General features: G+C 38.5%; 1 protein-coding gene across 4 annotated transcripts in view; it reads left to right on the forward strand.

Annotated features, from left to right (window-relative positions):
* Positions 1-13,902, forward strand: part of csmd3b (CUB and Sushi multiple domains 3b) — a 392,628-nt gene that overhangs the window by 238,649 nt on the left and 140,077 nt on the right. For all 4 annotated transcript variants that reach the window (XM_065470768.1, XM_065470769.1, XM_065470770.1 and 1 more), the window contains exons 7-9: positions 6,481-6,558; positions 10,516-10,603; positions 10,741-10,865. In XM_065470768.1, the coding sequence (XP_065326840.1) occupies positions 6,481-6,558; positions 10,516-10,603; positions 10,741-10,865 (291 nt within the window). The remainder of the gene's footprint in view (positions 1-6,480; positions 6,559-10,515; positions 10,604-10,740; positions 10,866-13,902) is intronic.

Below are 13,902 nucleotides of genomic sequence, written 5' to 3' on the forward strand. Positions count from 1 at the left end.
TGGAGGAATCCTGACAATGCTGCAGTATCTCCCGTTTTAAAATATTTTAAACATATAAGAGAATGTGTTCACTATATTAGGAAAATGGGTAGGTACACACAAAACATAAGCGAAGCTAATTATTACTAAAATGGTCTGATTCACGGGGAAGGTGATCTGAGAGTCCATACCATCGTTTCTAAATGTGCTGCATACATGAATTTTCATTTTTCCTGCTAATTTTGCTTTGACATGCTCGCACCTGCCCCAATTCTGAATTTAAGTCTTTTTTCCCCTCTTTTCATCATTGCACATGGTACTTTCTGTTTTGCCAGAATAAAATTGACTATGAGTCCAGGGGTATCACACTGTTAATTGGTGCATTTTCAAATTTTTGTAATGACAGATTCCAAACAATCATAAAAAGGCTTCCAGACAACCTGGCTTTCCATACACTTCTGCCAAAATATGGCTAGGTGTGTTTATTCTCTTTGTTCCTCGAGATGCTCTGTTAGTAATGAGACGAATGAAAATGCCTAACCAAGACTAGAGATATTTGTTGGAGGCAAACCATGATGCCACAATAAAGTCTGTAGAAGGTTAATTTGGTTTAGAAGCTCTAATCAGCTCAAATTCTGAACTTGTGCAGCTTTCAGTAACAGTAAGACCCCTATATTCATGGCAAGACACAAGAGACTACCCCACTTTGTAGTCTGCAGGAAATGTTGTGCCTAAGTTTTGGGGAATTAGTCAGTTTAGCTTGTTTAAGGTATAACGTGAGTAATCCATAAAGATGAATCCTCAAGACATAACGGAGGGAGAGTGTTTGCGTGACTGCTCTCTTTGACCTTCCCTGGTCATGCTGTTTGAATTCTAGGTAGCACCTCTAAATCAATAGGCTGATTCTGCATCCAAAATTTTAATGTTTAGAAAGCATTTTTAACTCCTGCATCAGCATAATGAAAATGTCACACAATCTTCCCGTTTCTGCATTTTACTGAGATTTTATGTCCAACCCCAACCTGTGACAGGTTTTTTTTTAGTACAAAAAATTAAAGAAAGGCTATCCATTTTAGCAGGATCCCTCTTGAATTGAAATGTAATTGTAACCCAGTTCAATTCCAATTAAATCTGAGAAAACTCTGCAAAGGTGCATCTACCATAGTTATTTATTTGGTTTCTTGCGATTAGCCTGTCTGCCCCCTGTCGGCCTGTTAAAGTGAATGAGGAATTTTGAGCTACTCTGCCTCCTCCTGCATGTACTGTGCTGTAGAGAGATTGTGTCTGTGTACTTGCTTAGAAACAGCACCGTAATTCCAATATACTGTGGCAAGGCATACACTTGATTGGCTTTTTGCTTACTGGAAATGTTTAATTTTGTTGTTGGAGCACAAGATGTGCGCTATTTTACCCGCATTTCCCCTCCATTATTTGCTGTTGTTTTATAACTCTTTATGATCCTGTGTTCAGTCTTTCTATATTAAAGCTGTCCCAATCCAATAGGGAAAGTAAGGCCTCAAGCATAGTTGATGTTTAACAAATATTGAAGTGTTACATTATTAATTAAGTATTCGGTTGACATTCTTCTCTGCATGGCTCTGTGCTTTAATGCCTAACCTTACACCTTCAACACCTGGCTGAGAATATGTGTGTCACTGTGTGTGTGCTAAGAGTATAAATGTGCGTCTGGTTTCTGCGTGTGCATGTGTGTGTGTGTGTGGATTCTCGCCATTTCTGTTGTCCTCTGCTCTGTATACAATTCTTTGGATTTACCAGTGTGCATTCCTGTTTGTACAAGTGTCCAGCTTAAGCTGACAGATCTGTCTGTTGTATGACGATGTCTTGTGGCAGTTTGCGCGTCTGCTTAGATTTAAGCATATGTTTGTGTGCACGCCTGTTTGCCCGTTGTCTATGCACGTGTCAGGTACGAGCAATCTGTTTCCTTCCCCACGGCACAGCCCACCAATCACATCCCCCCATCATCTCTCTTCATTACGTATTCATGAGTTTCTGTGTCTGCAGGGCTGTGATTGGCCCTTAATGAACAACTGACGGCATTATCAGTCAACTAGTGCTATGACAACAAAATAAGTCAATCAGTACAAAAGAAACTCCAGTCAACCCGTGGTGCAGAAACATTAGTCAACTCTAGCAGTGAAACAGTATACCCCTCAGGGAGGTTGACATATTTGATATTGTTGACTGCATGGTACCTTTGATATGACTCTTGCAGTGTCTCAAACCTGCTCGTGATCAAGTGCACACATCTTGAAATTCTAAGTGCTCTGCATAATTACAGCCAAGGAAGAGGAGAGCATTTAGCACATGTAAAGCGTACAATTTGGTTTTTGTGTAAATAAATCCCCAAATCCTTTTTCTTGTCAGCCTTAGCTTAAGAACCATTAGTCAAACTGAGTACAGAGACACTGCTGGCCTCAGGGGGATCATATGAGCTCATAAATCTATGAACTACTCCTTAATCATCTTTTATATTATTGTGGGAGCTTGCATTTTACCAGTGCTGGCTTTCATTATTGAGTTGGTGTTCTGCTGTTCCTGTATCAAAAGGGCTGTTAGCACTGGGGTCATTACTGTAAGGCTAGCTAGGAATGTACTTTGTTGAATTAATGTCAGTTGTTTGCGTAGACACACTCTGGTGATGTTATAATATTGCTCATCTGTGGTTACAAAATAGCAATTCTACAGTACTAATAATTATTCACGTCTTCTAATTACGCTCCCTAATTGAGCATATTCAAATTATTATTAACTAGGTGTAGGGAGAAGAATATAATCACCATTACCAACCAACTCTGCCAAATCAATATTTCTATTATTTCCTTGTGCCCAGCTAATACAGGCAAACACGCAGGCCACCTATTTTACTTACTGTGCAATTGCTATTGCTATTAAACATATGAATTCAAAAATGTTCTTCACATATATGAAAATGCAGCACTTAAAAATCTTATAAAGTGCATCATTAAATCTAACAATTTCTAATTACAATAGGTACTACTTCAATCTGTCTTGCACCATAAAGTTTATTTGCTGTGCTTTTCACAAGCGCAAAGCTCTGTACAGCAACACAGAATAACAAAGGGTAATATTATAACTTAAAAATATACTTAATAGCAACACAAATGCAAGATACAGAAAAGAAAACAACAAAGTTTTATTAAAAAAAATATTTTCACTGCTTTTTAAAGGAGTCCTCAGAGTCAGCAAAGCGTAGTTGGAGTTGGAGACTATTCCAAAGCCTTGGCGCTAAAGACTGAAAGGCTCTGCCTACCCGGTCTTTTTTATTTATTAGTCATTTGTACATGTCAGCTACATCACCTATTTGACTTTTTATTCAGTGAGTTTTATTAACCATGGGAACGTTTGAGTAAAGAAACAAGCACAGATACATCTATGTTATAAATCATAGCTTTCAGTCTAGACAACGTTAAACGTTTGCTTTCCCGTGCAGGTACATTAAAATACCTGAGATGAGCATCTAGTCCAAAAGCTGGTAAATTCAATCAAAGTGCTCGATGCCTGTCTGTCTGAATCATTGGCACAGAGACTCTCTCTGCTCCACACTACCAGTTTTAAGAACTACTGTATGAAAAACAAACAGTGTTGTAGGTAACAGACTGGTAATGTTAAAAAAAATGGTGACTCATTGATCTGGATTCTGCACAAGGTAGCTGTAGCTTTTGGTATTTATTTTTGTTGTGCTCAAGGAATAAAAAAAAAGATTTTAACTTGGGTCTGAAAAGCATCAGGCCTACATCACACCCACACAACATGGTTCAGTTGATTTTTTTCCTTCTCTTTTATGTATATGTAGCTTCAGCATCTGATTTATTGCTGTGCAACTTAAGCTGAGCTCTTGGTTGTGCTTTTGCTTGTTGAATATAGTTTTCTTAATATGAAATACTTTACTTCATAAATATGGTTTACATAAATGCATCTGCCCCTTCCATCTGTTGTTTGCAGTAGAGCTGCTGCTTTTAGGCTAGAATATTAACATGGGCGTATTTAACTTTGATACATAGTCACACAGGACAGGTTTTATGATGCATATTAACAGGGCTTGATACACTGAATGAATCTGCACAGGCAAAAACAAATTTGACTTTTAACTATTTTTGGCCCAGACTCCCATATTCGGCTGCCAAACCGAAGAGGATGCATTTCAAGCCTGATTGTAAGACTTTGATCTGTTTTGCAACTTCCCCAGTTGTCAAAAGCAGCACGAGTTTGCCAGTTAATGTTCTTAATTTATGACAATCAGGACATTTTCAAACATCAGTTTTATATGAAGGCAGTAATACCAACTCTGCACTTTTATTGTTTCTTATCCCTTTTGTGTTTTATACTGTTTATATGACTTTTCTACATCAAATAAGCCACCCAATGTCAGAAAAAGTCATTAAATCTTTGATGTCATGTCTGTATGCAGTGGAATGGAAAATGTATTCACTTCACTCTCATCATGGCTTCTTGCTAGCCTCGTTTTAAAATACAGCTGTTGTTCCAGAATATTTATAAAAAATAATGACTTTGAAATATTAGGAAGAGCGGGGGTTTCATGGAAACACTGCTGATTATATTATATAAATAAAAACTATAAAATCTGCTTTTTATCTAAGTGATAACTGCTATTATATCAGATATCAAGCACCCCCACCCCCACCCCCATCTTAAATAGCTATGAATCTGCTGTCAGGAATAATAAATGAAACTCTTTGTGTAGGTGGATTGCTGTGAAGTCAGTGTTTTTGCATTTATGTATGTGCGGTGCACAGAGGCAGCCCTAAGCAGCTCTGAGACATCATTTGCTTGGAGAAGTCTCATTAATGAGAGAATTTATGGCACAAATTGTTCTAAAATGTAAGGGAAAATGGACATTTGTTCGTGATCAGTTTGACATATTGATACATAATTTAAAAGTCTGTCCTCCAGCAACCTCTTGCCAACCAGTTGCCAACTACATACTTTTCTCTAGCAACCAGTGGTTACATGGGGATCCCTGACTGGTCTTAAGGCCTGTGTGTTGCCTGTGTGCTGATGTTTAAGTTAAGCAACTATTTTAAACCATTTCATCTATCCCATATTTTTGTCTGCTGGTGTTTAGACTTAGAGTAATAATCTGTTAATGTGATAACGGCATGAATACAGTATTATTTTTGCCCTGCTTAGAGAATGTATTGACCATATTATCCATATTTTAAGATTAAGTAAGTGCTTAGCATTGATTGTAAATAAGGATTGATATCTCTGACTCTTGGCGTGGATACAACACTATCATTTGGAGCACTTGAAATTGACCTGCTGGTAAGGTAACACAATATTACACCCCTGAAGCATTAATCAGTATAGACAACACAGACATGTATCACTAACGCATGATATGTTCATGTATCTACATAGAGAATAACGTTGGGGTTATTGCTGACATAAAATACACATGATGTAATAGAACTGCTTTTAATATAATAGCAGTGATGTATGTGCGTATGTGTAATCGTTGTACAGTATAGCATTCGGATAATTGTTGAACATTAACTCATTCGCCATTTGTCATCCTTCAGTGGATTAGTCAAGTCTTAATGACAGCAATATCTGTCAGCCGCTCTATCAGACATTCATTAAAGTGATTTGTCACTGTACTTTGTCATTCAGGACAAGATATATTTGTGTTTTCATTATTTATGTTGATAATGTGTTCATTTATTTTAACAAAGTGGAACAGGAAAGAAAAAAAATCACATCTGAAAGTAGTCAAAATTAGATTAGCGTAATGTTTTCATTTTTTTACTATTTTATAAAATCACTTATTAACCCATTAATTTTGCTTCTATACCTTGTAATCATATGTTCTAAACTGTACTAATGCACACACACAACATCGCCAACCTTGCAATCGAATGATGTCACCAGTGTTAGAAAACAGAGCTTATGCCGACAGGGATCCCTCAGTTTGTTCCTTCTTGTCTGGGAGTTACTCTGATTAAAGGAACCATCTATTTTGTAACGTGCCATTATCGGAATGCTTTGATTACAGAGCTGCATCATTGTCCTTTTGATTAAAGCTGCAATTTTCCTTTACCAGCTTTTGTTCAAAATATGATGGGGCTTCCGGCAAAAACAACCTCACTTCTGATGTATGTGTCTGAGTGACAGAGAGAGAGAAAGATTAAGCTTCTTATGAACAAAAAATCCTGAATGGTGCTTTTGTTGAACCCATTTCTCCAACTTTCTTTCCCCTTTCGGCTTCTTGCCTTCTCTGTGCCCCCTTAGCTGTCTGTTTCCACCATTTTTTCAAGTTTACTTTGCATTTGTAACTTTCTTTTCTGCTCTGCTCTTCTCTCTCTCAGTTTTGTGAGGGAGAAGAATCTGCCATTTAAAAGAAAGAAAAAAATCCTTTTTTTAGGTCAAAAAAATTTTCCCCACTTTATCCAATCTGTTCTGATTTTCCTTCTCTTTTCTGTATTCTGTTCTCCTCTGCAGTGAAGCGATCAGTAGATTTTAAATCGCGGGGCGTTAAATTATTCCCTGGCAAAGACTCCAGCAACAAGTTTTCAATATGTGAGTTCACATCTTAATGTCCCTTTGGCTAATGAACTAACTTGCAATGGCTTGGTTAGCTTGGACTGGCTTTTTTATGTTTGTTTTTTAATTTGGTTTTACTTTTGTTAAGTTTGTCTCTTAATAAGGGCTATTATGTTCAACACATTTGTGCTTCTTATTAATAGTAATACAAAATTAATGTTGTCTCTTATCTATTAAAAGACATTTAATTGCAACAATTTACAAAAGCATAATGCTGAAATTGACTGCTGATGTGAAAATGAGATCTTTTTAAACTCACAAATGTGTTGGAAAGCCTTTAAGAGAGCCATGCTTTTGTGTTCTGCTTGACTGCTGCGTGTTTTTGTTGTTTGATATTTTGTATATGCATTTTGGTCATGCTGTCCCACTTCTTCATTGCTTGCTTTGAAATAGTTAATCATTGCTTGTTCTGATAAGTTTAATCATGGTTTGTTTTGGTCTTGCTTTAGGCTCAAGGAATGTGAATCAGCTGTAGTTAATATTGTTTACCGCCCACTCCTGCCTCTTCTTCTCTTCTCTTCTCTTCTCTTCTCTTCTCTTCTCTTCTCTTCTCTTCTCTTCTCTTCTCTTCTCTTCTCTTCTCTCACAGCCTGCAAAGCTTTATAAATGAATCATTGAGGTCTCAAACCCATTGTTGGGTTTATAAAAAATCTCCCAAGACAATTTCATGTATTTCTGCACTATAAAATGTATTATGTCATGAAGTGTGATGACTTATTACCTTTTACATTTGGTAGAAAGGTAAACTGCCATTACATATTTCAGTCTATATCTAGAACCTTTCCAAAATAACAAGGATGCACTCATAATAAGTATAAGAGCTTCTCTGTTAATGTAGTGCACTTTTTGGTGGGCAACCACAGTTCCTTCTGACTTGAAATACCCACATATAAGAATAAGTCACTTTGGAAACTAACACAATAGGCATCCTGAAGGGAACTATGGTTCCTTTGTCATTTCATCCATTGTAATACCAATTTGGCCATATGGATTACATTTTTCTCTACAATTATAACTTTCAACATTCTATGAATATGCACAAAAAGCAGAGCTATTACCAGCAAATAGAGCTCAGTAACTATGTTTCACTTTTCAACATTTAACTTGATACATAGATTTATTTTTTATGTAAGTCCAACTTTCTTTCACACTTCTTTACTATAGCGTCTCTATTCGGTCTTCTCATCTCACATCACACATGTACGCACAGACATTATGCAACTCTTTGACGATTAGTTATCTGTGTGCTATAATGGTGTTGATGGTTATATGCTTTTATGTTTGCCACCTAGTTTAAACACCCCACATGTACTCACAAATATGCAGATGAAGGTTCAAAGTCATGCATTTTTTTGCACACTATAAGGACATGAGAAGATAAGTGCACATAAGTGTTAATACGAGAGCGAGAGACTAATACCGTACGTGCAAATACACCAAGATGATGGTCTTGCTTCTTGTTAATTAGTTTGCATGATTGGTAATTATGAATTTTTAAACATCACTGATTTTTTTTGCTCGTTTTCCTTATTTGCTTGCGTTTATGTGATTGTATGTTTGTGTGTAATTGCCTTAAATACTGTATGAGCTGATGGGGAGGCGATGTTCTGAGCTCGGCACATCGCAGATCCATCAGTTTCCTTGACAGGTTGGAGAGCCATGGTCGAGGTTTGATTCTACACATATGAATGTGTGCTGTATGTTAATTAGTCTGGCTCTGACTGGTTCAGATGCTAATTTGTTCTTCTCTAACTGGTTTAACTCGTCAGTGAAGCATTAAGCCTGTCTGTGTGTCAGTCTGTGCCCATGTACACATGCGTGTGCGCTTAGATGTGGTTCTGTATATGTGCATGTATGTATATGTTTGTGGGTTCACTTTTGTGGGCTTTGTGTGTTTGTCTGTGTGTACACAGAACTGATACTGTAACCAGTCCCTCTGTTGTACTGTTAATAGTCCAGATGGTCAAATTAGCCGCTCCAACAAAGCAACAAAGTATCTACTCTAACAAATCCACACACACAGAGCCGCACACCAACCACCTGCTGGGTTTGTTGATACAGACTACACATGTACATACATGTTAGCCAGATAGCCCAGACAGCCTGGGTGGGAAGGTGTTTATGTGAAAACAGAAATGGGCAGTATTATCACTTGGCCAGTGTTTGTCACACCTAATTGGGTTGTCTGGCTTTTGCGGGGGGGTTAAGATAAGAGAAAAGTTTTGTTTTTGTTTTTTTTTATCAGTTTTCACCAGCAATTGTCTTACAACAAGAGTCAGTGCAGAACACTAAAAAAAACAGAAAGTATCTTAAACAACGCGGTAAGGGAGTTTTAATTCCAAAACAGTGAGACTAGTCAACTTTGTAAGCGTTCTTGAATAAAAAAGCTTGTTTAAATTTCTTGCAAATTCAGGAAATTTTCTTTTTTTTAACCTGTGTTCATTGCAAAGAGCCTTTCTTTAGATGAGGGGAACGCTGACTAATTAGAGCAGCAAAGCCTATACACATATACACACAAGACCACATAAATAAAAAACAAAACCAAAACATGAAAAGTTAAAAAAAGATAATCATTTTGATATTATATTCATCATCCAAATAACTATAATTATATTCTTCCACTCGTAATTTAATCATCCTAATGAAATTAGTAATCAAGAGAACAGTGCCGCACTGTTGTCTACTCGATGCTTTAAAAATAAGCTGATTATTATACCACACTAAACTATTATTCCCTCTAAATTGAATATCAGTCCTTGCATTTGAATATCAAAATACACCACGGGCTGTTTTATTTGCTCTATAGCCGAAATAAATAAGCACACCAGGCTGATTTCTGCCTCTAGTAATATTCTGCTGACACTAGACATTAGGAAAGGATGACAGACTGGGAAGAAGAAGAAGAAAAAAAATGCACTCAAAAATCCTCAGAGGGGCCTAATTCTGTATTCACTGGTCTGAATGAAAAACTGCGAGAAACTCAAGGGTAATTTAAATAAGTTTACCCTCACCCTGATCTCATTAAGGAAATATCCTCTCACGTGGGTCGAAATAGAACATCAATGGAATGCAGCTCATTAAGATACCGTATTACTACTAATACTTTTTGTTTTGTTGCGATGTACCAGAAACAGCTCCATGGCACGTGATGCGTCCCTTATTTTGGGACAAAAAAAGCAGCAGTGTTTCATTAAAAAAAGTAAAACTTTTGCTGCACAAAGAAGAAGGTCTAAACGGTCTGCTTTGAGCTTATTTTATTCATAGATGGGGGCAAAGGGGACAGACTGAAAGACAAAAGGAAAATGATTAAAAAACAGAAAAAAATCAGTACAACAGCAGTTTTGTAATTAAAGAGAGATACTGAGTAAAGATGCATCCTGTCAGATCCACGTTTGTCCTGATGTTGCAGTCTGAAAGTGTTTGTGCAGTCCTGTCTGTTGTCTCTGTTCTACCTCTGTGATGTTTGGAGGGTTACTGTCAAGATTAGCTCGTCTGTGAGAGAATTAAGATCGTGTCTGGAGTGCTGCGTCATCCTTTTCAGCCCACCCCACCATCTAGCCTGTCTGTTAGGCTATCTCCTGGTCGAACCTTTTTTTGTCTTTCACTGCTGATTGTAAAGCGAATGAGTGATAAGACAGGCAGATTTCCGAAGCTAAAACTAAAGGCACCCTCGCATCTGTCATTCCTCTGAATGACAGATGCGAGGGCGCACTGAAGCAGTACCATGTTGATTTGATGGTAAATTTCGAATTACAATGTATTTATGTGAGCATAAAAATGAAAGAGTTTCATAATGTATAGCAGTCAGAAAACTGAACCTTTACTTCAGAGAAAGATTGCTCGTGGAATCCAGCTAACCAAATACTTCTTTACTGTCTGTCTTTATCTAAAGCGTGTGTTCTTGGCTCTCCACCTGTCTGTCTCTCTGTGTAGTAAATGAAGGCGGTGTGAGACAGGCTTCTAATTCCTGCCCAGACCCAGGAGAGCCAGAGAATGGAAAACGCCATGGCAATGACTTCAGGTACAATTTAAAAACACCGGTGGAGTTGCTTTTTAACAGAAATGCACATCTGTACAGAATCTTTGCAGTGTTTTGTGTTTTTCTTACACTATGTTATGTGTGTGTGTGGTTTGTTTGTTTTTTTTCATTTTGCATAGCATTGGGAGTGTGGTGCACTTTAGTTGTGGAGAAGACTATGTTCTACAGGGCAGCAAAAGTATCAGCTGCCAAAGAGTGGCAGAAGTGTTTGCGGCATGGAGTGACCACAGACCTGTCTGCAAAGGTAAGAAATACCTTCCTCGTGTACCAACACCAGCATATACATCATAGGTACACATATAAAAATCTGCTGTAATCACAAATCTGAAATAAGAAACCTGCTAACTGTCCATGGGTGACTCCATGTGCATGTGCAACTGTGGTCAGTGAGTTACCTTGGCTTATCATCAGTTTGAGTTGAACAGGGCTGAGTTTACAGTGGAACGAAAATCCCATTACTGTTTCAAGCCGTTAGCTATAAAATTATGAAACAAAACAAAAGTATAATCCAATGTTTGCAGTGTAGCAACTCAGTAACATGCTACGGCTGTATGCTTTCATCAGGGGAGCTATGATAGTGATTGTTCAGGACCTCAAATGAAGTAAACACAGTAGGGTGTAAACACTCCTCTACACAAGCACCAGATTTACTCTTAATTAAAATAGCACACAAATAAAAAAAACCACAATTACCACTACAATTTATTTTTAGGTGACACAAGTTATGCAATCACTCTGCATATGGTTACATAAGTGACTACAGACTTTAATCATTGACCTGATTGAGAATTTACTATATTTTTTTCTGGATTTTTTTTTTAAACATTTGCTACTGTTATAGATTCATACTTACAACACACACACACACACACACACACACACACACACACACAAAGACGGAAAGAGGGAGACAGAGAGAGAGGGCGTCTGTCATGTTAAATGCCAAAGTCGTTTGTCATGTCTTCCTTCACTTGGCTTCTGTCCGTGGCTGGAGACACATACTTTAACATAAAAACCAATATTCACTGGGCATGGGTCCGTGTGTGTGTGCGGGTGTGCGTGGGCATGCATGTGTGTGTGAGAGTGGAATATTCGAACCTCTAACTAATAATCACTAACATACAGACACAAAAGGAACTAAGAAGTGGGGGCAGAGAAATCGAAAAAGTGGAGAAAGAGGGTAGAGAAAAGCTGGAAAATGTCACATCTACTTTAGGCTGAAATCACAGTCTCGCTGGAATGAAAACTTACTGAATCCAACGTGAGCAGCACGGTGGTTAGCACTGTTGCCGCACAGCAAGAAGGTCCTGAGTTCAATCCCACCATCAGGCCAGGGTCTTTCTGTGTGGAGTTTGCATGTTCTCCCCGTGTTTGCGTGGGTTCCCTCCGGGTACTCCGGCTTCCTCCCACCGTCCAAAGACATGCAGCTTGTGGGGATAGGTTAATTGATCAATCCAAATTGCCCATAGGTGTGAATGCGTGAGTAACTGTGAGCGCGAATGGTTGTCTGTCTCTGTGTGTTAGCCCTGTGACAGACTAGCGACCTGTCAAGGGTGTACCCTGCCTCTCGCCCTATGACAGCTGGGATAGGCTCCAGCACCCCCCGCGACCCTGAAAAGGATAAGCGTAAGCGAATGGATGGATGGATGAATCCAACATAAAAAGCAGCATATAAACAGTTACATTTTGGGCAAAAGGTGAGTTGCACCGTAGCGTTCAGGAGGGATGAGGTGTCTTGCTCAGAGATACCTGAGCAGGACCTCCAGGTGTTAGCCAGCTTTTGGTTGTGGTCTCTTGCTCGCTGGTTAAAGGACACCATCTGACCTCGTGCCTCGACTTTAGCCTCAGGTTTCTCTTGTGAACCAAATACGGGAAATGACCATCATTAAGGTTTTTGTTACTGTGTGAGCACAGATCCTTTTTAAGCAGACAGAATATATCATGTATAACTTGTTGGTTCCCACCAATCAGCCTTATTACCATCTAACCCATTTTTAGAGATATTACAGTGCTAATACCTTTTGATTGGCTCTTTATAATCGTTAATAGCTAACAGGGAGTCATTATCACTAAATACTTTATAATGAGCAATTAAATACAGCTACTGACATTAAGCCAATCAAGCCTTACATTTACCTGCATGTGATGATGGGCTAAAGTCTCCCCAAAGGATGACTGCCAATGACATTTAAGTCACTGGTGTTGTCCCTCAGAGCAGTGAGTGGTTAAAAGGGATGACCTCTATCACTGGGAAACAGAGCCATTCGTCAGCAGGGATATTTGCAGGAAAAGCGTGTGGGCAGAGTGAGACGTTTCCGCAGAGCTGCTGTAACTTCAGAGCAGCAGGTGTGCATTGTTAAAGCTCTGGTGGATATAATACATAGTAAAAAAAAAAAAGAAGAAGAAAAGAAATACAGAAAAAAAACAACTATGAACAACTTTTTGACAAAGCCGTGACAGAGTGCACCATCCTGTTTCGTGGCTGTTGCTAAGTAACTAGTCATTTTTTTGCCAGTTGCTCTTTGTTGTTTTAAGTGTTTCACAATGGAGGGCACTGTTACTCCAACATTGTCCCCACCTATGAGCTGTTTAAAAGCAGTTCTTGCCACCTTATGTTCAGAGGCAAACAATAGGAACAGTTAGTTGATTGTCACCATTCTGTACATTATGTCTGACAAATGTACCTTTAATCACAGGTGATACTGAATGACCCACTACGAGTGCTGATTGTGACTGTAATATTGTTAAAAATGGGTGGCAGAACTTTTTTGTGGCACTACTCCTCCCAGTACTGCTGTGCGTAACTGTTATCCAGCGTGTGTCTCTCCGGCATTGCTGAAGCGGTGAAACGGAAAGGCGTCCATCTTCAAAAGTTCTGTAAATCCGAGAAAACCCACAGTGAGGTTGTTTGAAGGACAATGTGCGTGTAATACGAGAATCACATCTTTCTGACAACAATGCTGAGGCTTATTTTGAGCTATATGCCAGGATCACAAGAAATAAAAACCAGAAAACACTAACCACAATACTCTGCAACTGTAAACATGGTACATATACATTAAAAGCTTGAAATAGGGTATTTTGATGGCTTAGCTGAAAAGCAGGCAGAAGAATGTAGAGACTTCTGCTCCATCTATAAAGCTATTCAAAAAGAATCCCTCACAGACGAAAATCTAATATTGAAATTCTGAACCTTTCTCGCTTGCCTTAAAGGCGAAGGCAGGTTCATCTTGAGCTAATAGACTGAGAGCAGAATCACCTTTTCTGTTGTCTAGAAGTGG

Source organism: Pelmatolapia mariae, linkage group LG22 (genome assembly GCF_036321145.2).
Source record: "Pelmatolapia mariae isolate MD_Pm_ZW linkage group LG22, Pm_UMD_F_2, whole genome shotgun sequence".
NCBI classification, from domain to species: Eukaryota; Metazoa; Chordata; class Actinopteri; order Cichliformes; family Cichlidae; genus Pelmatolapia; species Pelmatolapia mariae.